The sequence below is a fragment of the Cyclopterus lumpus genome, chromosome 8 (assembly GCF_009769545.1).
Source record: "Cyclopterus lumpus isolate fCycLum1 chromosome 8, fCycLum1.pri, whole genome shotgun sequence".
Taxonomy (NCBI): domain Eukaryota; kingdom Metazoa; phylum Chordata; class Actinopteri; order Perciformes; family Cyclopteridae; genus Cyclopterus; species Cyclopterus lumpus.
Window position 1 is genome coordinate 3,175,862 of NC_046973.1, and position 21,511 is coordinate 3,197,372.

General features: G+C 46.3%; 1 protein-coding gene across 1 annotated transcript; it reads left to right on the plus strand.

Moving 5' to 3' along the window:
* The first annotated feature begins 889 nt into the window (after positions 1-889).
* LOC117734723 (sphingosine kinase 1) lies at positions 890-12,845 on the plus strand. The gene is made up of 5 exons (XM_034538986.1): positions 890-1,328; positions 6,153-6,302; positions 10,369-10,463; positions 10,933-11,048; positions 11,930-12,845. The coding sequence occupies exons 1-5, from the start codon at positions 890-892 to the stop codon at positions 12,843-12,845; spliced, it is 1,716 nt and encodes a 571-aa protein (XP_034394877.1).
* The last annotated feature ends 8,666 nt before the right edge of the window (positions 12,846-21,511 follow it).

Genomic DNA, 21,511 nt, shown 5'->3' on the forward strand with positions numbered 1-21,511 from the left:
CCACGTGACTTCATGTTGGCCGAAATCGAGGAATTACAGTCGGGTGATATGACTGAGGCTGATAATTGGGATCACATTCAACAAGTCGTTTTAAAACCTCCACCCGGAGGACATTTAGGGGACACGCGTGGCAGTGCAGTTAAATATTTAATAGACGAATTATTTGATGGAGAAAAAAAAAAGATGGAATTCATTTATTTTACTATCTTCAGTTTCTCTATATTGTAGTTATTAATCAAATCTGGATACAAGATAATAGCGTTCACCTCTTTTCTCCGGAGCTTTCAACACGTTTGGTCTTCATCGTCGTCTTGAATGCAAAAAGCTCAGTTTTGCTCAAGAATAATATTTCAGGCCCATAATGAATTTAAAAAAAATCTGAATGTTTTATCAGATATTATAGACTCCCATCATGATTATTGTCAAATGAATATTCAATCTATGCAGTGAACACTTTAATTATTTATTTCTAGCTTCCATCACATGAGGAGCAGGAGATTATCCTGCAAATAAATATCCAATGACATGTAAGGGAGTCAAATACATCTGTATATTAAGATGATAAAGTTCACATTTGAAATGATAAGTCAATGGCATATGGTCTCGACATGATTGCCAATATGCCAATAACTATAGGGTCACGTTAAAATGCGTGCGTGTATGATCTGGAGACCGGGGTCGGGCGGCTGCTCGCGCCCGCTGCTCCGCCACTGCCGTTCCCTCCTTCGGTCACTAGGGAGAGCCTCTGAACCGGGAGAGCCGCCGTTCTCACCGTCTCACTCAGAGGGTCCACAGCCGTGCTGAAGCCAGCAGAGCAGAGTCTGCAGCCGCGCCGCCATCCTCACACCGTCACCCCTCTCCCTCTCTCTCTCTCTCAGTCCGCCCCGGGATGGAGAACTCTGAACCGGACCCATCCCGCGAGCGCAACGGGGTCGTGTGCGTCCTATACGGTGAGTTCACCGACGCGCTCCACGACGGGGTCCGGTACTCGGTGAGCTTGACGGAGAGCGCCCTGACGGTCCAGGCGATCTCCGCGTCGCCCGGTCGCACGAAGGTTTCGTTCAACTTGACCGACTGCGTCGGATGCCGCGCGCACGGAGGAGGAGGGCCGGGCGGCGGCGCGGGCGGCGCGGACGTCGGCGCCTACTTCACAGCCTACTTCTACCCGTTCAAGAGGCGCTGGATGAGCGCCGGAGTGGCCCGGCAGAGGGTGGAGCGGCGCTTTCGGGTCGCGCTGGTCCAGGACCCGCTCGCCAACCTGCGGGAGGCGGAGAGGTGGGCGCGCGCCATCAGAGACGCCTCCGCGCTGCGGGCGCCCCGGAGAGACGGTGAGAAGAATTTAACTTTATGACAAATAATAAAGGAAGAAGGCTCTGAAATATGATTTTAATGTGAGCGTAAAGAGCTTCACTGTTGTTTGTGTGTTTGTTTTTAATGACCAAAAGTCCTAAAAGTGAGAGAAGCCGCATGACGCACCAGAGACGGTGCAGCACGTTCCAGTGTGTGCCAGTGAAAGGTGATCCAGCTGTGCAGCAGCTATTATACAGCTGCCCCATTCATTCAAAACAGCCCACGAGAGGGATAATTCACACACGCACACACTCACGCACACACATACACACGCACACATACACGCACACACATACACACGCACGCACACACACACACACACACACACGATGATCACTTAAGTAGTTACACGTCTACTGATCCTCTGTCAGGCTTCATTATTCCTCCTCAGTAAATTATACACTGAAAAATCACATCAAAACAAAAGGCGTTTGTTTGTTTGTTTGTTTGTTTGTTTCCCGGCTTCGTCTCATTACGTCTCGCTCTGTTTCAAATGCGCACCGTCCTCACGGTTCCTTTGTCTCTGGTCTCATTAGCTCCTCCGTGGTACACAATAAGAGCGATAATTAACATGCATACTACATGAGGAGTGTTTATGTGGCTAATCACTCATCTGGGAGGATGTTGGTGATGAGACAAAGATGTTTGGGTCCCTGAATGATTCTTTTTTGTTGTTGTTGTTGTTGTTGTAGAATAATATCCTTTTGACTCATATGGAAATATTTAGCAGTTTGAAATATATAAAGCAGGCCTGTGTTCTCCTGGGCCGGCCCGAGCAGATCAAAGACGAGGAGGATGTTTGACTAATATGGTAGGTTGGAGAGAGAGAGAGAGAGAGAGAGAGACTGGCTTCTTTGTGATGGGACATCACCTCCCTCTGGCCTGCAGCCAGCAGGAGTTTGGGTTGCAGCTCTCTGTGTGCCGGGCGTGCAGGCAGATGGTAACCTGAGAGCTCCAGCCCCCCCCCCCCTCCCCTCACTGGACTCATCAAAGAGCTCCAGGTACATACTAATGACCACTTCAGACATTATTCCTATGGTCTCTCATCCCCAGGTTACATTTTTTCTTCTCTTTGGTGCCTCTTTTGAACGCAGCGTCTCAGCGCTGATGTGATCGTATCTTTAATTTATGAGCTTGTTTTAGCATTCTGGATCCAGGCCAGCCAATAATACAGTATTTAACGGAATATGATATGCAAGTTAAATGAGTTAAATGAGTAACATGGTGCTTTCCCTGTCATGTTGGAGAGTGTGTGTGTGGGGGGGGGGATGTGAAGGTCAGTTCACTAATCCTTATAGTTATCCCCCCCCCCAAAGTTAATTGCATGTCATCTCATCTGGTTCTGCAGATAAAGGTTGGATTAAAAGTGCAATTGCGGCGCAAGAGATTGGTATTTAGTCCGAGTGACGCACTTTTACTGAAATATAAAGTGGATCCGTGTGCAGTGTTGCAATGAGGTTACCAATTTAACTCTAGTTTATGTGTGTGTTTGTGTGTGTGTGTGTGTGTGTGATGGCCAACACTCTTACAGGGTTTTTTTAGTCTCACTGCAGGTTCCCTGGTACAAATGAGCCGTAAATAATGAAGTGCACGGGCTATGATAGCGTCCCGCGCCCGCTAATGGCGGCTGCACTTTGCCCCCTGCTGAGAGGGACCCACAGGGAGACATGCATGCAAACGCTATGAGAGGATAATCTGTTCTACTCGTGGAAACAGGCCAAAGAGAGGGAGGAGCTGCAGTCGGTCGTCTCTCGGAGGTCAGGTGGGGGTCAAGCTGTCGGCTGACAGCCCGTCGTGTGGTTCCTCAGCGAAGGACGAGAAAAAGCTGAAAATGACCTCTCACCCCGGCCGACGTCTGGGCCCCACCGGAGCCTTCGTCTCCCGCTCCGTGGCACTTGGCCTTGATGGCCTGTCAACACCCCCTCCTCTCCTTCTCTCCTTCTCTCCTCTCCTCTCCTCATCTCCTCCCCTCTTCCTCTCCTCTCCTCTCCTCGTCTCCTCCCCTCCTTCTCTCCTCTCCTCTCCTCGTCTCCTCCCCTCTTCCTCTCCTCTCCTCCTCTCCTTGTCTCCTCCCCTCCTCCTCTCCTCTCCTCTCCTTGCCTCCTCCCCTCCTCCTCTCCTCTCCTCTCCTCTCCTCTCCTCTCCTCTCCTCTCCTCTCCTCTCCTCTCCTCTCCTCTCCTCTCCTTGCCTCCTCCCCTCCTCCTCTCCTCTCCTCTCCTCTCCTCTCCTCTCCTCTCCTCTCCTCTCCTCTCCTCTCCTCTCCTCTCCTTTCCTCGTCTCCTCCCCTCCTCCTCTCGAGCAAACACTCACCCGACCTCGGAATGCTGCTTCACGTCAGTCCAGTCTGGGTGTCTATCAGAGTTCTCTGAATGGTTACAATGGTGGTGACAATGGTGGTGACAATGGTGGTGACAATAGTGGTTACAATGGTGGTGACGATGGTGGTTACAATGGTGGTGACAATGGTGGTGGCAATGGTGGTTACAATAGTGGTGGCAATGGTGGTGACAATGGTGGTTACAATGGTGGTGACGATGGTGGTTACAATGGTGTTGACAATGGTGGTGGCAATGGTGGTGGCAATAGTGGTTACAATGGCGGTGGCGATGGTGGTGACGATGGTGGTTACAATGGTGGTGGCGATGGTGGTGACAATGGTGGTGGCAATAGTGGTTACAATGGTGGTGACAATGGTGGTGACGATGGTGGTTACAATGGTGGTGGCGATGGTGGTGACAATGGTGGTGGCAATAGTGGTTACAATGGTGGTGGCGATGGTGGTTACAATGGTGGTGACAATGGTGGTGGCGATGGTGGTGACAATGGTGGTTACAATTGTGGTGACGATGGTGGTGACAATGGTGGTGACAATGGTGGTGGCGATGGTGGTTACAATGGTGGTTACAATGGTGGTGACAATGGTGGTACGAGACACATTGCAGCTTTATTTTTAAACTATAGCGGAGACACTTCTGCAGAAGCTCGGCACCGTCACATCCAGTCTGCCTGTCACCTGGCTGCCTGAGAGTGTTTGTTTACACACTGACCTGTGAAATACACACACACACACACGCACACACACACACACACACACACACACACACACACACACACACACACTGCCCCTAGGTATCTTCACTTCACATCGCAGACAGATTTCACATTCACCCTCATACCCGGCATCTGTCATCCTGTCTCTCTCCATCTCACACACGCACAACCCAGGAGGAATGTCTGGGAAAAACGTCATTCTCAGAGAAATTTAGGGCAGCACATTGAAAAATAACAGACAATGAATTATTAGTTTATCGGCGTCGAGCTTCTTGGAGTCTTTTCGGTTCAGTCGACTTAAAATAATTTACTTATTTTGACTTGTGAGAACCTAAAACCATGCAGGGTCTATTTGTGACCCCTCGATGGGGGTCGAATGTAAGACGAGAGGAACATTTGAATATACACACACACAGTTTTGTGTGGCAGAAATATATACGGCGTACGCTAATAATCTCGTTATTTTACGATATTTGCTGTTTATATCGAGCTACATTACGTTATGGTTGCTAACTCGCGATTGATTATTGATTAATCTGCTCAGTTTTATCTTGAGTTAATCTCTTGGTCTGAAATAAAACATCAGGAAATAGTGAAGAACACTTCTTCAGTTATCGAGGGGATCTCTTCAAATTGTTTGTGTCCTCCAAATTTGGAAGATATTTTGTTTATTAACACAAAAGACAGCACATATAATATATATATACATATATATATATGTATATATATATATATATATATATATATATATATATATATCGGCTTGAAAACTGACGATTTAACGATTAATCAGTTATCAACGTAGTTGCCAATTATGACTCTGTCGATTGACTACTTAATTAATTAAATTGAATATATTTATTTCTGCATTCTCTAAATACTGAAGCCATGTTTTAAATTGTGATCCTTCAGAATAAAGCAGGTCTGTGGCGTGATACTGAGTTACCGCGCTTTCTTCATTTCCATCATTCATGATGCCGTTTGACTCCCTGACATCATCAGAGGTGCAGTGATGCACAGACCTGCAGGCTCCACCTGTGCTCCTATAGGTGGAGGTGGAGAGACGCTGACCCGTATCTGTTCGGGTTTGACCTTTTCAAAGGTCGTGTGTTTAGCGTCGGCCGCGCAGCTCTAGAGCTCTACAGACAGTTTCTACGATATTCTGGAAGTGCAGAGAGGACCTTTTGTGTCTGAAAGACGCATTGTGCTCGAATGAAAAGCAAAAAACACGGTGTGTGTGTGTGTGTGTGTGTGTGTGTGTGTGTGTGAATGGAGGCAGAGTCCGCCATGTGTGCTTTTGCGCCCTCTCCTCGCTCTTCCTGCCGGGTTCTACACCTCTTTCTCTGGGATTTCTTTCATCGCGGGGCATCAGTCGAGGTCGAGGGCGGCGACAGCGTCGGTGCAGCACAGGTCACCCCCCCACCCCCACCCCCACCCCCTTCAGATTTCTCTGCATCTTTGCATCTTTTGACACAAAGCAATAGGATTTTCCTCACAGGGATTTACAAAATGTCACAGAATGGCTATAAATAATGATCCGGATGCCGAACGGGAAGCACCTGAAGCACCTGTGGGCCGTCTCTCCTTGAAGGAGGCAGCACGCCACGTTAGCGTTAATCTCGCTGGTATCCCGCCCCTCAGGGACGAGCCTGTCCTTGTACATGCTTTTGAATATTTGAAGACCTCCCCCTTTGCCTTCATTGTGTCTTCATTCTCTCTCTCTCTCTCCCTCCCTCTCTCTCTCTCTCAGGTGTGGTGTATGCGGAGCTGCGTCGGCCTTGCAGGGTCATGATCCTGGTGAACCCCCACAGCGGCCGCGGCCAGGCTCTCCAGCTGTTCACCGGCCACGTGCGGGACATGCTGGCCGAGGCCGCGGTGCCCCACACACTCGTCATCACAGGTCGGTGGCGTATTTTTATTAGATTGATTTTTGTTATTCCTATGTTGTAATCTTTGATCAAACCCCGGCACAAGAATGTCCTTTGTGTATATTAAAGTTCTAGCTTATCTTATGTTATGTTATCTCTTGTTATTTTATGTTAACTTATCTTATGTTATCTCTTGTTATCTTATATTATCTTATGTTATCTTATGTTATGTTATCTCTTGTTATCTTATGTTATCTCTTGTTATCTTATATTATCTTTTGTTATCTTATATTATCTTATGTTATCTTATGTTATCTTATCTTATGTTATCTCTTGTTATCTTATATTATCTTATGTTATCTTATGTTATGTTATCTCTTGTTATCTTATGTTATCTCTTGTTATCTTATGTTATCTCTTGTTATCTTATATTATCTTATGTTATCTTATGTTATGTTATCTCTTGTTATCTTATGTTATCTCTTGTTATCTTATATTATCTTATCTTATCTTATGTTATCTCTTGTTATCTTATATTATCTTATGTTATCTTATGTTATGTTATCTCTTGTTATCTTATATTATCTTATCTTATCTTATGTTATCTCTTGTTATCTTATATTATCTTATGTTATCTTATGTTATGTTATCTCTTGTTATCTTATGTTATCTCTTGTTATCTTATGTTTTCTCTTGTTATCTTATATTATCTTATGTTTTCTCTTGTTATGTTATCTCTTTTTATCTTATGTTATGTTATCTCATGTTATCTTATGTTATCTCTTGTTATCTTATATTATCTTATGTTATCTTATCTCATGTTATCTTATGTTATCTTATCTCATGTTATCTCATGTTATCTTATATTATCTTATGTTTTCTCTTGTTATGTTATCTCTTGTTATGTTGTTATCTCATGTTATCTTATCTCATCTCATGTTATCTTATATTATCTTATGTTATCTTATCTTATGTTATCTCTTGTTATCTTATATTATCTTATGTTATCTCATGTTATGTTATCTCATGTTATCTTATGTTATCTCATCTCATGTTATCTTACCTCATCTTATGTTATCTTATCTCATCTCATGTTATCTTACCTCATCTTATGTTATCTTATCTCATCTCATGTTATCTTATGTTATCTTATCTTATGTTATCTCATGTTATGTTATCTCATATTATCTTATCTTATGTTATCTCATCTCATGTTATCTTACCTCATCTTATGTTATCTTATCTCATCTTATGTTATCTTATCTCATGTTATCTTATGTTATCTTATCTTATGTTATCTTATGTTATCTCATGTTATCTTATGTTATCTTATCTTATGTTATCTCATGTTATCTTATGTTATCTTATCTTATGTTATCTTATGTTATCTCATGTTATCTTATGTTATCTTATCTTATGTTATCTTATGTTATCTCATGTTATGTTATCTCATGTTATCTTATGTTATCTCATGTTATGTTATCTCATGTTATCTTATGTTATCTCTTGTTATCTTATCTCATCTCATGTTATCTTATGTTATCTCATGTTATCTTATGTTATCTTATGTTATCTTATGTTATCTCATGTTATCTTATGTTATCTCATGTTATCTTATGTTATCTCATCTCATGTTATCTTATCTTATCTTATCTCATGTTATCTTATGTTATCTCATGTTATGTTATCTCATGTTATCTTATGTTATCTCATGTTATGTTATCTCATGTTATCTTATGTTATCTCTTGTTATCTTATCTCATCTCATGTTATCTTATGTTATCTCATGTTATCTTATCTTATCTTATCTCATCTCATGTTATCTTATGTTATCTCATGTTATCTTATCTTATCTTATCTCATCTCATGTTATCTTATGTTATCTTATGTTATCTTATCTTATCTCATGTTATCTTATGTTATCTCATGTTATCTTATCTTATGTGACACATTCCCAGCCCCGTCTGCACACTGATTTTCATTGTCTCAGTCGCCCCAGCTGCTCCACATTCTGTGCGAGCGGCTGGTGGCTTTTCCGTGACCTTAAACCGGCTCATGTGTCGGTTTCTGTCATCAGAGGCTCTGAACTTCAAGTGACCTCTCTCTGAATACCACGGAGCCGGGAACTGGCAATGGTGTAAATGCTGTAAAAAAAGAAAAGAAAAGCATCATGCACGCTGCATCATTCAGCCTCTCCCTCTAGACCAGCCTCCTCTCCGACTCCCTGAACCCGGAATGTCCGATGAGAGCCGCCAGCAAAGACGGAGGAACAGCAGCGAGAAACTGTGTGTTTGTTTGTGTGTTTGTTTGTTTGTTTGAGAAAGAGCGCTGATGCGCCTGCAGGCTCTTTGTGCCGACTCCTGGGACTTAAAAGAAAGGTCAGGAGCTGGACGGTGATGAGAAAAGACGCCGAGGGCCTTCGGTGGTCGGATACGGGGAGCCAGTCGGAAGCCACCGCGAGTGGATTAACGGGCACGGCCCATTTACCCGGCACGCAGCTCCTCCGTGAGCCTTTTGCCCGAGGAAGGACACGTCCCAGCCTCTTGTGCCGGCGTGTACCTTTTACATACTGTATGAAGCATCCGGTGTCCCGAGCTCTATCTTTACCCGGGTTGACCTCGGAGGAAGGCGCTGGAGCGTGGCGCGAGCAGGGAAATGGCGTTTTTTTTTTTTAAAGCGACAACAACTGGAATCCACCCCCCAGATTTGTATTGCCTGTATCGGAGCGTAATTATCAGCTGTAATCCGTGCAGCTCATAGCAGACAACTGCACGGATTACATGACAAACACTGTGGTACGTGCACCCTATGGCTAGAATTAATCTCCAAAACCTTCATCACAACCATTTAGCAGGTGTTATACTCCTCAAGCCGGCTGCACATCACATCGTCCGTCTAGGTTTTCATCAACGTCTTTTTGGGAATTGGGAGACATTTTGAGAATTGGCTTTCTTGCTGAGAGGAAGAAGCATCCGGGGATCTTAGCTTAGCATCAAGAGTGTGAACTGAATGATCTACTTCTTGAACTTCCTGGAGCTTCCACTGTTCCTCTGGCTGCTTCTGGATCAAACAAAAGGCATATAACAAGTTCATTAGTGAGCTTTGGAGGAGGGTTTTGTTACCTGTGTGTGTGTGTGTGTGTGTGTGTGTGTGTGTGTGTGCGTGTGTGTGTTTGGTGAACTGTTGAAAAAGAAAGTGTCCGGGAAGTAAAGCATAGCATCCAGAGCCCCGGCAGGTTTCCAAGTGCTGAGTGAGCTGTGCAGTTACTCCCGAACTGCCTCTGTCTGTCAACACAGCGAACAAACAGCAGGAACACTGGGAGCACCGCGGGGGGGCAGGGGGGGCAGGGGGTTGGGGGGGCAGTTGTTTTTTATTTCACTTCTGCTCTCGATCGATACTCGAGCTGGAGCGGAACAAATATTTCCTTCACGATGGCAGCGAATCAATACTTTCCTAACTTCTTTGCTGTCTGCCTTCCTCTCTTTCTCTCTCTCTCTAAAGCTGACTCTCCCTCTTCCACACACACACACACACACACACACACACACACACATGCACACACACACACACACGCACACACGCACACACACACACACGCACACGCACACACACACACACACGCAAACACACACTCTGGGGAGTCTCGGCTGGCTGGTAGGACTGTAGACTTTAATGCTGGCGGGATGAGCCCACAGAGAGCCGCTGCAGAGGGAAGGACGCTGCCAATAAAACTAGGCCGAACAAACAGCTCAGCCCTCCGCCGGGCGCATTAACACACACACACACACACACACACACACACACACCGAACACGTGCGCCATGCACACACATGCAGATATTTGTCTGTCACAGATGTTTGCCGGCCGGCTAAGCTGCCTGGGAGCTGTTGAGTAGCCGCCGGACGGGCTAATGTGATATGTTTGGCCTCAAAAGGGGAAATTGAATCTCTTTTCTGCCTGATCTCCCTGATCCTACCCCAGAGGCCGGCAGTGAAGGCAGCACGCCTCTTTCTCTGCCCTTGGCCTTGTTTTTTTTGCTGTCAAGTTTGTCCTACAAATGTTCTGCTGAGTCTCTTTTCTGTCTCCGTTTCCCGTCAGAGCACCAGAACCATGCGCGGGAGCTGGTGAGGAAGGCGGACCTGTCGCAGTGGGACGCCCTGGTCATCATGTCCGGAGACGGGCTGCTGTTTGAGGTGCTCTGACCTCGACCCGGCCTATTGGGTCGAGCAACGTGGAAGATTTCATATTAAAAAAACTAAGAAATAAAGCATCGTTATATGCATCCCTTGTGATTTAACAGACGTATTTGATATTAAATTGTTTTATTAATACAGTTAATACATACAAACTACACGTAGTGTATTTCACTTTATTTATTTCTTATATTTATTTTTTTAGCATTTAAATCAACCAAGCGGTCACAGATGGAAATTATATAAAGTTTCTCTCCCCCGTTTCTACTTTTATAATTTTTTTATTTTTCAGAAAAGGCCCGGGAAAAAAATATACATTTTTAATAGAATTCCGGTACCTCTCTGCAATTTAAAAAAAAAGATGGACGATATATGAAAGATATACAGTGTCGTATTATGAATATGTAAATCTTGACAGCAGCTTCTATCAACACCATCTGACTTCCTGTATTTGCTCTCGTGCACTCAGGTGATAAACGGTCTGATGGAGCGAGAAGACTGGCGAGAGGCCATCCAGACCCCTCTGGGTATCCTACCTGGGGGCTCGGGCAACGCCCTGGCCGCCTCCGTCCACCACTACTCGCAGTAAGTCCGTCCATTAATGAGTCATTTAAATGCATGGACCGACAGGAGCGAAGGAGGACCTTTTCTCAGCTTTAAAAAGGAGAAGGATTTATCTACTCTGGGTGTAATTGTGCCGAAGGCTGACTGGGCACATCGTTCCTCCGGAGGAGAGGAGAGGCAGAGGTCACTTCAGGCTGCCGATGGCTCTCAAAGGAGTGACGTAATGGGTTTACAAACTTCACACATTATGAGTGATTACGGTGGTGGAACCAGTCGACCCAGCAAACCGTCCAGGGTGTCGTCTCCATCTGCTGGCTGGCTGCGGGCACACCATCAAAGAGAAGAAGAAACAGAACCAGGACTACATCTGTAGCCCCAGGGGGTCGTTAACCGAGCTCTTCTTCTAGCGGCAGGTGTTTAGGAATACGGCGATGTGTCCTCTTCATCCTCAGGGGGTCGTTTCCCAAGCTGTAATATGTAGCGTCACGCTGTGCTTGTTTCCAAGGCGACGTCCACACTAACACGCCTGTAAACCAACGTCCACTGGGTGTGCCGGCGTAAACATGGAGGTAGACCGGATGCCATGTGTTATTGTACTCTTTAATAATAAATCAATCAAATTAACTACAAATCAAAATTGACTAGATTACGGGTGAAGAAACTTGGTCAACACGCGCCTCCTCTCGGTTTCGTTGTCGGAGATACTTTATGCTTCAGTTCCTTTACAGTTTCTTGGTGAACTTGACGATAGTTGTGCAGAATTAAATAAGCATTGATAAGAAAAAGTCTGCACTACAAAGCAACCCCGGAGTTTAAAAACAAACAGTGTTTTGGGGTTTCAACATGAAAACGTCGTAGTGTGGACGTATACCTCACTCCTGATGTGCGTGACCTTCCCTCAGGTCGCCTCCAGCGTGGAACGAGGAGCTGCTGCTGAGCTGCGGCTTCATGCTGTGCAAAGGTCTGGTCCGCTCCATGGACCTGGTGTCCATCCACCTGGCCTCTCGGCGGCGCCTCTTCTCCTTCCTCTCTCTGGCCTGGGGCTTCGTGTCCGACGTGGACGTGGAGAGCGAGAGGTACCGCCACGTCGGAGCCATCCGCTTCCTGATGGGCACCCTGGTGCGCCTGGCCTCCCTCAGAGTCTACCAGGGCCGGTTGGCGTACCTGCCCGTCGTCGAGGCGCCGCCGCCCCCCCCCAAAGGGAGCGTCGAGGCTCGCCGCCCTCCCTCCACGCCTCGCCGCCCCTCGTTCTGCGCCTCCCTCCCCTGCCGGCTCGCACCCGACACCTCCCCGAACCAGAACTCCCGCCGCAATCACAACGGCACGAATTCCAACCGCGACACCATCGCCAACTCCTCCAACAACGCCATCACCACCAAGAGGCCGGAGACTCTGGCGTGCCAAGGCACTGCTGGAGCGCCGGAGGACTCCCTGCTTCCCGGCCTGGACCAGCCGGTCCCAGAGAGCTGGACGGTCGTCAGGGAGGAGGACTTTGTCTTGGTGCTGGCCATTTACCAGTCCCACCTGGCCGAGGACCTGTGGACGGTGCCCGGCGCGCTGGCGGACGACGGGGCGATCCATCTGTTCTACGTGACGGCGGGGATCTCCCGCCCGGCGCTCCTCCGCCTTTTCCTCGCCATGGAGAAGGGCGGCCACCTGGCGTGCGGCTGCCCCCACCTGGTGTACGAGAAGGTGAAGGCCCTGCGGCTGGAGCCCGTCTCCCCGCAAGGCATGATCACCGTGGACGGGGAGGTGGTGGAGTACGGCCCCGTTCAGGCTCAGATCCACCCGGGACTGGCCCGACTCATTTGTGGATGAAGCCGGATTATTTTAATCTTCTTTTCTTTCTTTTTTTCTGGCTCGAGAGCTTTCTGGTGCGGCCTTTTTTTTTTTTTTTATCCTCAGAGTGAATTTCTCTCTTTGTATGCTGTGTTTTCAGAAGTGCCAAAGACATTTGATCAGCCTCTGGAAATTCCTCTATTTTTCTACAGAAGCAACTCGTCCTATTTTTATGGTCAAAGCCATGGATGGTTGTTCTTGCAGCTGGCTGGTCCCAGCTTATGGATAATGTGTGTGCAACCTAGAGATCTTGATGTGTGTGTGTGTGTGTGTGTGTGTGTGTGTGTGTGTGCAACCTAGAGATCTTGATGTGTGTGTGAGAGGAGCTTTGGCACATAGCAGCTCAGTGGCTGAGGAGTGCATTGTGCACTCTGCTGTCGGACCTCATAAGCGTGACACACGTAAAGAGAAGCACATTTTCCCTGTCCGGGGAGAGAAGCCACCCCCCCCCCACAACCCCCCGCACCCGGGTAGAGAGGAGATATACCCCCCCCCCCCCCCCCCCTCCTCCTCCTCCTGGGGGGATTTGATGCTGAACAATCTTTAATCTTTGCATAGCTTATCTAAACTCCAACAGAACCAGATCCAGTCGTAGGAAGCAGTGGATTCTACAACCCGGCCAGCTGAGGTTACACCTCCACCACTTCCTGTCCGGCTTCGTCAAGCTGCAGGAACCGCCTCCACTCGCACATCAACACACACTTTCTTCACACATCCTCCTCCTCCTATGCACAACTCTTCACACATCTCTGCAGCACTTAGTGGTGAGGGGGGGGGGGGGGGGGGGGGGGGGGGGGGGTTATGGTCTGCTGCTGTGCATATGATCCCCTCTCCTTCTCGCTCTCTTAAGATGGTGCTCTCTCTCTCTCCCTCCCTTCGGTTAATGAACCATCAGCACCTAACGTGTCCTTAATATGCAGCATCTGCACAGACTGGTGTAATCCCACGGGGGGGCGGGGGCGGGGGCGGGGGCAGTCGTCAACGGCTCTGCTCCCCTGTGTGGCCTTCTCTCATGTGTGTGTGTGTGTGTGTGTGTGTGTGTGTGTGTGTGTGTGTGGGGGGGGGGGCAGAGTGCAAATGTTATCGTTTACCCCTCCTCCGCCCCATACGCTCACTCTCACACACCAGTTTGTTGCAGGTCTCTACGGCCGCTGCAGCATCTCTTAGGGAAAACAAATCATGTTCTTCAACTATAACAGAATAAAACCAGATGTTCTCACCATGAATGAAGATGTTAAAACCACAACATCAGCTCTCGTGCTGAAAGTTAAAACGTGGAGCTGTTAATGGGGTTCAAAGAAATGCTGATTATGAGCTTCATCGCTGTCATCGCGAGTGCAACTCAATGCAATACGATTATAATATTTCTGGAACTCGTGAAGGAGTGTAAATATTACACATTCTCTCCGTAATGCAAACAGAAGGACGGAGAGGAAAGGTGGCTTCAGGCGCCGTCGTTTCTTTCTCCCTGCGGGCGAGATGGCGTTATGGATATTGCTTTATAGCTTAAAACTCGATTCAAATATAAATATATATATATATATATATATATATATATATATATATATATATATATATTTGTAGGACTTCTTGTGCGAGATATAGTGGAGCATTAATGATAAACACCTGCACCACCTGCATTAAGCACAATCAAACAATATAAACAGGTGTTCATATAGCAAGCAAACGTGATCATCATCATCATCATCATCATCATCATCATCATCACCATCATGCCAACTGCAGAGCGGATTGGTGGCCCATCAGCAGCTTGTACATTTTCCATCTGCTGTGTGATCTTCAGCGAGGTCCTCCACGGTGCTTTTGAGCGCGCGGTCACGTGCAACAGGGGCGCGCGCACCGCTCATTGCTAAACGTATGAATATGTGCACCTCATTAGGGTCGAGGTAAGCGAAATATGCAAACGCCTCGTCACGGCACGCAGACGGCTGGAGGGAGGGGGAGGGGCGCCCCCTGCTGGACCGTGTCTGCAACCTCTTCCCTGCTTCTCATGCAGATCAGTGGATCAGTTTCACAGCATCAAGCTCAGGAGACATGTCACTCATGCAACGTCCATCTTCTTGTAATGTACCATCAGAGACTTGATGCTGCAACTCATATTCAGTGAACATCTTGTCACGCTGCTGTTAACGTCATGGTACTGTACTGTTGTTTATTCCACTGAGGAAAGAAAACAACTAATGTTGATGCTTTTTTTGGTACTCTTATTGCATTTTATAAATGAGTTGAGAAAGTTGAAGTGAGACCTGTTGTTTCCACACTTCCAAAGCCTTTTCGTTCATTGTTTTCTTATTTATTGTGCTGATATTAACTCAGTGCAGTAGATCCACGTGATATGATTCAACAACAACAACAACATTATAATAATGTCAATCGCCACGTATTTGCAGTTTTTCACTTTGAAGTGCTAATGTTGGAAAAAACAAAGTTTCTCCAGAGTGCCTTAAACCTTTACCCAAGACAGCCGCCAGGTGGCGCACATACATGAACGATGACACGGATTCTTTAACATGAAACACTCACATGGTATGTTTGTGAAGGGCAGTTCACTTCATCCGGGTTACAAGACAAAGGGGTAACCAGGTATTCCTCATCTCCTTTTATTTTCTTGTAATCTTTTGTTTTTGTTTATAGAGTTTTTTAAATTTTATTTATAAAGACCAATAAAAAATAGTGGCTTCCTTTTTGTGTGCTGATTATTAATATTCTTCCTCCTCCACCGGATGTCCCTCCTCTCCCCGGATCACCTGATCACGTGACACATCCACACACCTGTTCCCACTTCGCTTAATCAGCTCCACACCTGCATAAAATACTCAAATGCATCCTGCTGTTTACAAACGTCTGCATTTAGGGCCAACCCTTCACCTGTATTGCAGGTGTAGATGATGATAATAATATTAATATTAATAATAATAATAATAATGGCCTTTGAGGTATAGGGCGCTCCCACTTGTCTAATCATTTTTCTCTCAGTCTGCCTTTCTGCAGAATTTGCCCAAAGGGAATTACCCACAATTCATAGCAACGTGACGCGTCACATTCAGCCTGGCGTATTACATTTTCACAGAAACATTATAGATTGATAAAGATGGAACATAAAAACACATGAAAGCAGAGGAACGCTATTAGAGACTTTATTAGACGGCTTTATTCATCAAACGTTTCATTTTCGTTATTGAAGCTGTTTGAAGATCCAAAAATGTCTCAATGTATATGATCACACAAAGGAAAAGTGCTTAAAGTGTATTTATATCTCGTGTTGTAACACACGTGTGTACAGGCGTTGACATCTAGAGAGACGTGACACTCTTTATCCAAACAAACCACATCATAACTAGCATTCTGATTTGAGTTTAAATATTTGAAGTCTTAATCAGGTCCAATTAATCCAAAGGGCGTACAGGTGTGAGCTCCCCTGCTAGAGCAGAGTGCATCCTGGGTACAGAGAACGTGTAGTGCAACGTGTCCTCCACCAGAGGGAAACAGAGACTGCGTCTGACCTCCTGATTTCCCATCGCGTGTTGTGCACCATATTTACTTCCTGACTTTTATTTATATTTAAGGGCCTGAATGTCAAACTTTTTGCTGTAAAGGTCACTCAAAAGGTCAAAACTCTGGAGGCTGCAGCCACCTAGTGAACCTTGAAGTACAGACAAATATCCCTCTTCATATCCACAAAGGACTGTTTTATAAAACTATAATATTTCTCATAAAACTGGCAACTAAATATGCATTTCTGGCCTAAGAACCCCGTGAAACTTTATGGCCTGCAGTGTGTGTGTGTGTGTGCCTGTGTGTGTGTGTGCCTGTGTGTGTGTGTGCCTGTGTGTGTGTGTGTGTGCCTGTGTGTGTGGCTGTGTGTGTGTGTGTGTGTGTGTGCCTGTGTGTGTGTGTGTGTGTGTGTGTCTGTGTGTGTGTGCCTGTGTGTGCCTGTGTGTGTGTGTGTGCCTGTGTGTGTGTGTGCCTGTGTGTGTGGCTGTGTGTGTGTGTGTGTGTGCCTGTGTGTGTGTGTGTGTGTGTGTGTGTGTCTGTGTGTGTGTGCCTGTGTGTGCCTGTGTGTGTGTGTGTGTGTGTGTGCCTGTGTGTGTGTGTGTGTGCCTGTGTGTGTGTGCCTGTGTGTGTGTGTGTGCCTGTGTGTGTGTGTGCGTGTGTGTGTGTGTGTGTGTGTGTGTGTGCCTGTGTGTGTGTGTGTGTGCCTGTGTGTGTGTGTGTGCCTGTGTGTGTGTGTGTGTGCCTGTGTGTGTGGCTGCAGTAGTATTGTTCCACAGGAAGCCGCAGATCGTGGTGGCGTGTCCTGTCGTTGTCTCTGCGCTCGCTTGTCACATGACGTGTCACCTCTGGAGCTGCTCGGGCTCAACCGGCGAGGATGACGGACAGGTCGGGCCCCCGGTTCTGGATCGGTCCCCATGTAACTAATGTTAGATTAGATTAGATGTGTACTTGGAAATGTCTGAAGCAGCAGTAAACATGTTTACAATATAAACAATACAATGAAGTAATAATATTAGCGTTCTTTAGGACTGTGTTATGTTTCTACCCCCAACAAGTGCAGACAGACGGTGGCTTTACACACCGATCCTCCTCAGTCTGTACTAAAACTAACTCGAACACTAACTTTGATTTGGTTAAACCGTTTTATGTGATATAATCTGGACCAACCCCATTTGAACAATACTACTAACATATAATATACTAACATATCTCATCTGCTCCAGCTGGATACGGAGAGCACGGATCCTTCCGGAGAGGCTTTGAGTCTACAGCCACGTGGCTCCATCCTTCATGTTTTTGTGGGGTCTGGAGAAAGAAACAATCAAGATACAGCACGTGAAGAAGACCGGAGGGTCTCCTTCATTCACCGGGCGGGATTCACGCCCGCAACAAGTCTCCTCCTGCAGGGGGTTGAAGGCCTTGCTCGAGGGCTCCGTGGCGAGGTTTCAGAAGGGTTTGGTTTCACCCCCTGGATGCAAAGCAAATCCCCTCTGACCTTTAATGACGTGCTGCAGATTCAGAGCATGTCTGAAAACGCCTCTGTCGCTTTTTTTATGATAAAAAAATAGTTTGAAAAAAATAGACCCAGTTGTCTGCAGAGGGAAGCTCAACCTTATTGTGCTTTTCAGTTGGGAAACTCTTTCATTTTGTTCTCCTCCTCCTCCTTACTTATTTTCCTTAACCTTTCCATTCCAGGATTAATTGAATGCCACTCCGACAATCATCTGCATGCCTGACGAGGGAGTGTGCCGGGGTGTGTGTGTGTGTGTGTGTGTGTGAATTTAATCTCTTCTCCCCCCCCCTTCTGTTTCTTTTACATGACCCTCCTTTGCCGCTCTGCCTCAACACGTCTGCGTCTCCCTGATTGGTTGCGGGGATGTCCCATCTGCTGAGACTTAAGAGTTTTGAAACATCATCTGACAACATCACACTTTCAACATAACAACAATGTCAATAACCTCAAAGAACTGTTCCGTGTGGCCCCGAGCCGGCCTGTAGATGTCAGAGTTAATCTCCGTCCTCCAGGACCAGGTGTGTCTACAAGGTGCCAGCACCCAGCGGCGGCTCTGCTGTTAAAATAAAAAAAAAAAAAAAAATGTGTAATGCCATAAATCATGTTTCAGGATTACAATTTTTGTTTTTCGTGCTCTAAATCCAAGACCTCAAGTTATGAAATGTTCTTTACGAAAAGCTGCTTTCACATTCAAAGTGTATTCGTTTTGGGTCATTGCGTCATCTTCAATATCGATAAATGTTGCACGGTTCGTGCAGCTTTTCTTTCCTTTTCAGTGAGCAGCAGCAGGACGTGAACACTGAGTCGTCTTCATCATGGCCAAGTGTCACAAACAACAATGTGAATGGATGTGTGTGTGTGTGTGTGTGTGTGTGTGTTTAATCAAGGCCAAACAGGCTAATGGGACAGTTCATTACCCAGACGACCAAGTGAGCAGGAAATAGCGTTAATTAAAGAGTGACTCACGTCTGGTGTCAGAACACGTTGGCATCAGAGGGTGTCTTGACTAAACTCCAAGTTCACCTCCACACACACACACACACACACACACACACACACACACACACACACACGTAAATATAGACAGTGTGTGTGCTTGTTCGTGAGCTGCTTGGCAGTTGAAGGACCCAAAGTGCGGTTCAAAAAGCAGAGAGACCCAAAAGAGGGCTGAGTCACCGCTTTGTGTGTGTGTGTGTGTGTGTGTGTGTGTGAGCCCATTGTGTCATCTTTATCTGTATTGCTACTCATGAGGCTGAGTGGAAGTCTGCCATTATCATTTATGATGAGCTCGGAGGGCTCTGCTCCAATGAGATGTGTTTCGATGAGCTCTATATGTGCCACTTTGTGTGTGTGTATGTGTGTGTCTGTGTGTCCGTCCGCCTGGTCTCTCATCTCCATATAAATGGCCTGAGGGAGAGGACACGGCTTCTATTTAAATGTGAGTGTTCGTATGTGTACGGTGTGCTATTCTGGGAATCGAACAACAAAAAAGCACCATCACAAGACCTCCATGACGCCGACTGTGTGTGTGTGTGTGAGTGTGTGTGTGTGAGTGTGTGTGTGTCACTGAGATGTGCATGATGTCTGAGATGGTGAGGAAATGAAGCCGCTGAGTTCCGGTTAACGTTGCACCGCTCGCTGACTTTCAGGTTGCTGCTCGTCTGTCCCACCTGAATACCGTGCGGGCTCCGCCTCAGAGATGATACCGAGATAAGATAAAATAGCTGCAGGAATGGAGTCAGGGCTTCACGAGTCGGTGATGCAACGGAGAAAACGTTGTTTTGTGAATTTGTTTTTGACTGTTCAGTCGGCCGTGCTCTTAAAGGTACAGTGTGCAGCATTGTAAGGGCATCAGAAATGGCATATCATATTAAAAGGTATGTTTTCTTTGGTGTATAATCTGTGTGCCGGGTCCTCTTTCTACAGTAGCCCAGAGCGGACAAACCAAACACTGACTCTATGCGCTGCTCACGGCACTATTAATACATTACATTATTACATATTCTGTCATGACCATAAACATGGGCACTGTAGTGTTTGTTTTTTTTAGTCCCACAACGCAAAACAGCACAAATTGGTGTATTAATCCACCGCTGAAAATAGTCCCCATCGAATGTTATATGCCTCCTGTCTGAGAAGCTTTCTCCCGGTTGGCTTAGGAAGCTGCCTATCAGGAGGACACCAGTGTGCAGGTGGACGCACTGGGAGACGTACCAGTAGATCGGCTCTCACGTAAATAGATTCTCTGGAAACTAAACTCGTGGATTCCACGTCTCCGTCTCTCCTCCGCCTCGTGCTTTATTCACACTTTCTCTCTGCCTCTCTCGGTCCATTCACATAAGAAGGGATTTCTCTCTCTCTCTCTCCTCCGTCTCTCTGCTTTCTGCATCTCAATCACCGCTCTTCTCTCCATTCTAAATCTGCATGACCCAGAAAACTATTCTATTCATGAAGCACATTTCATTTTCACGTCTTTATATATGACGATATGAATTCAGTTTCGTTTCACCATCTGCCACCTTTTTGTAGACAAAAACACACTTCTTTGTCGATTCAACTGTCATCTTTTTATTTATTTTTTTATAATTTGTGGCACGTATGCAAAAATATATCATCGTAAACTTTTCGCAGGTTTTTTTTTGTCAATGTGGTCAATCGGTATTTAAAGAAATGGTTTCATGGCTTTCTCGCTCTGAGTTATAGAAGAAGGCCGACGTCACTCACACATCTGTAAGGCCGTGACAGTTAGCTTAGCTTAGCACAACGACTGGAAACGTGGGGACACAGCTAGCCTGAGCAATCGCCTGGAAACACACAGTAAATCCAGGAAGTCACGCTTCTTTACTATTTTAATGAGGATGAACATCTGTAGCAGCTCTTGTGACCATAAGTCGTTATCCAACACACGGCTTCATATTCCCAACCAATTGATTGGTTTTGGATCCACATGAGAGGTTCGCACAACATCCGACCAAAAGAAGAGATCTTCCTCTTCCTCGTCACCCCTAAATATGCAAAGTCAGCCGGCTGCGGGACGCATCCCTTCACCGGCTCGCCGTCGGCTTTCACACAGACGACTTCAAACGAATCAAAGTTACACGCGTTGCATGAAAAAAAATAAAAAAATCCTCTCATTTACTTTTGGAAACGCGGTGTACGCTCCGCCGTGCTGTGAAAGAGGCCGAACCGCGGAGGCGTCGTGGGACGACCGGACCTCCGCTCGCCACTTTGACTTTTTTGTTGCTGTTGTTGTTGTTGACAAGTGATGTGAAGTGAAGCTCGAAGAAAGAGATACATCCGTCGTCCGGTACGTCTCATGCAGAGCAGCCTTTCGCCGCTCTAAAAGGGGCAGCCAGCCATGATTCATGATCTATATTTTATGAAATAATTAAATTCCGGGAGACAACCAAATGTCATCTGAACCCAACCCCCGCCCCCTCCCCTCCCTCCACCCAACAAACAAGTGCACCCCGTGTCCCGAATCCAGATGTCAGACTGCAGCTTGTTTCCTGTCTTAACGCATGAATTATGTTCACTTCACCATTTCATTGACACCATCGATGAGTTTATCTGCATGACAAATAAACTCATCGTCTTGTACGGCGTTGTTATAATC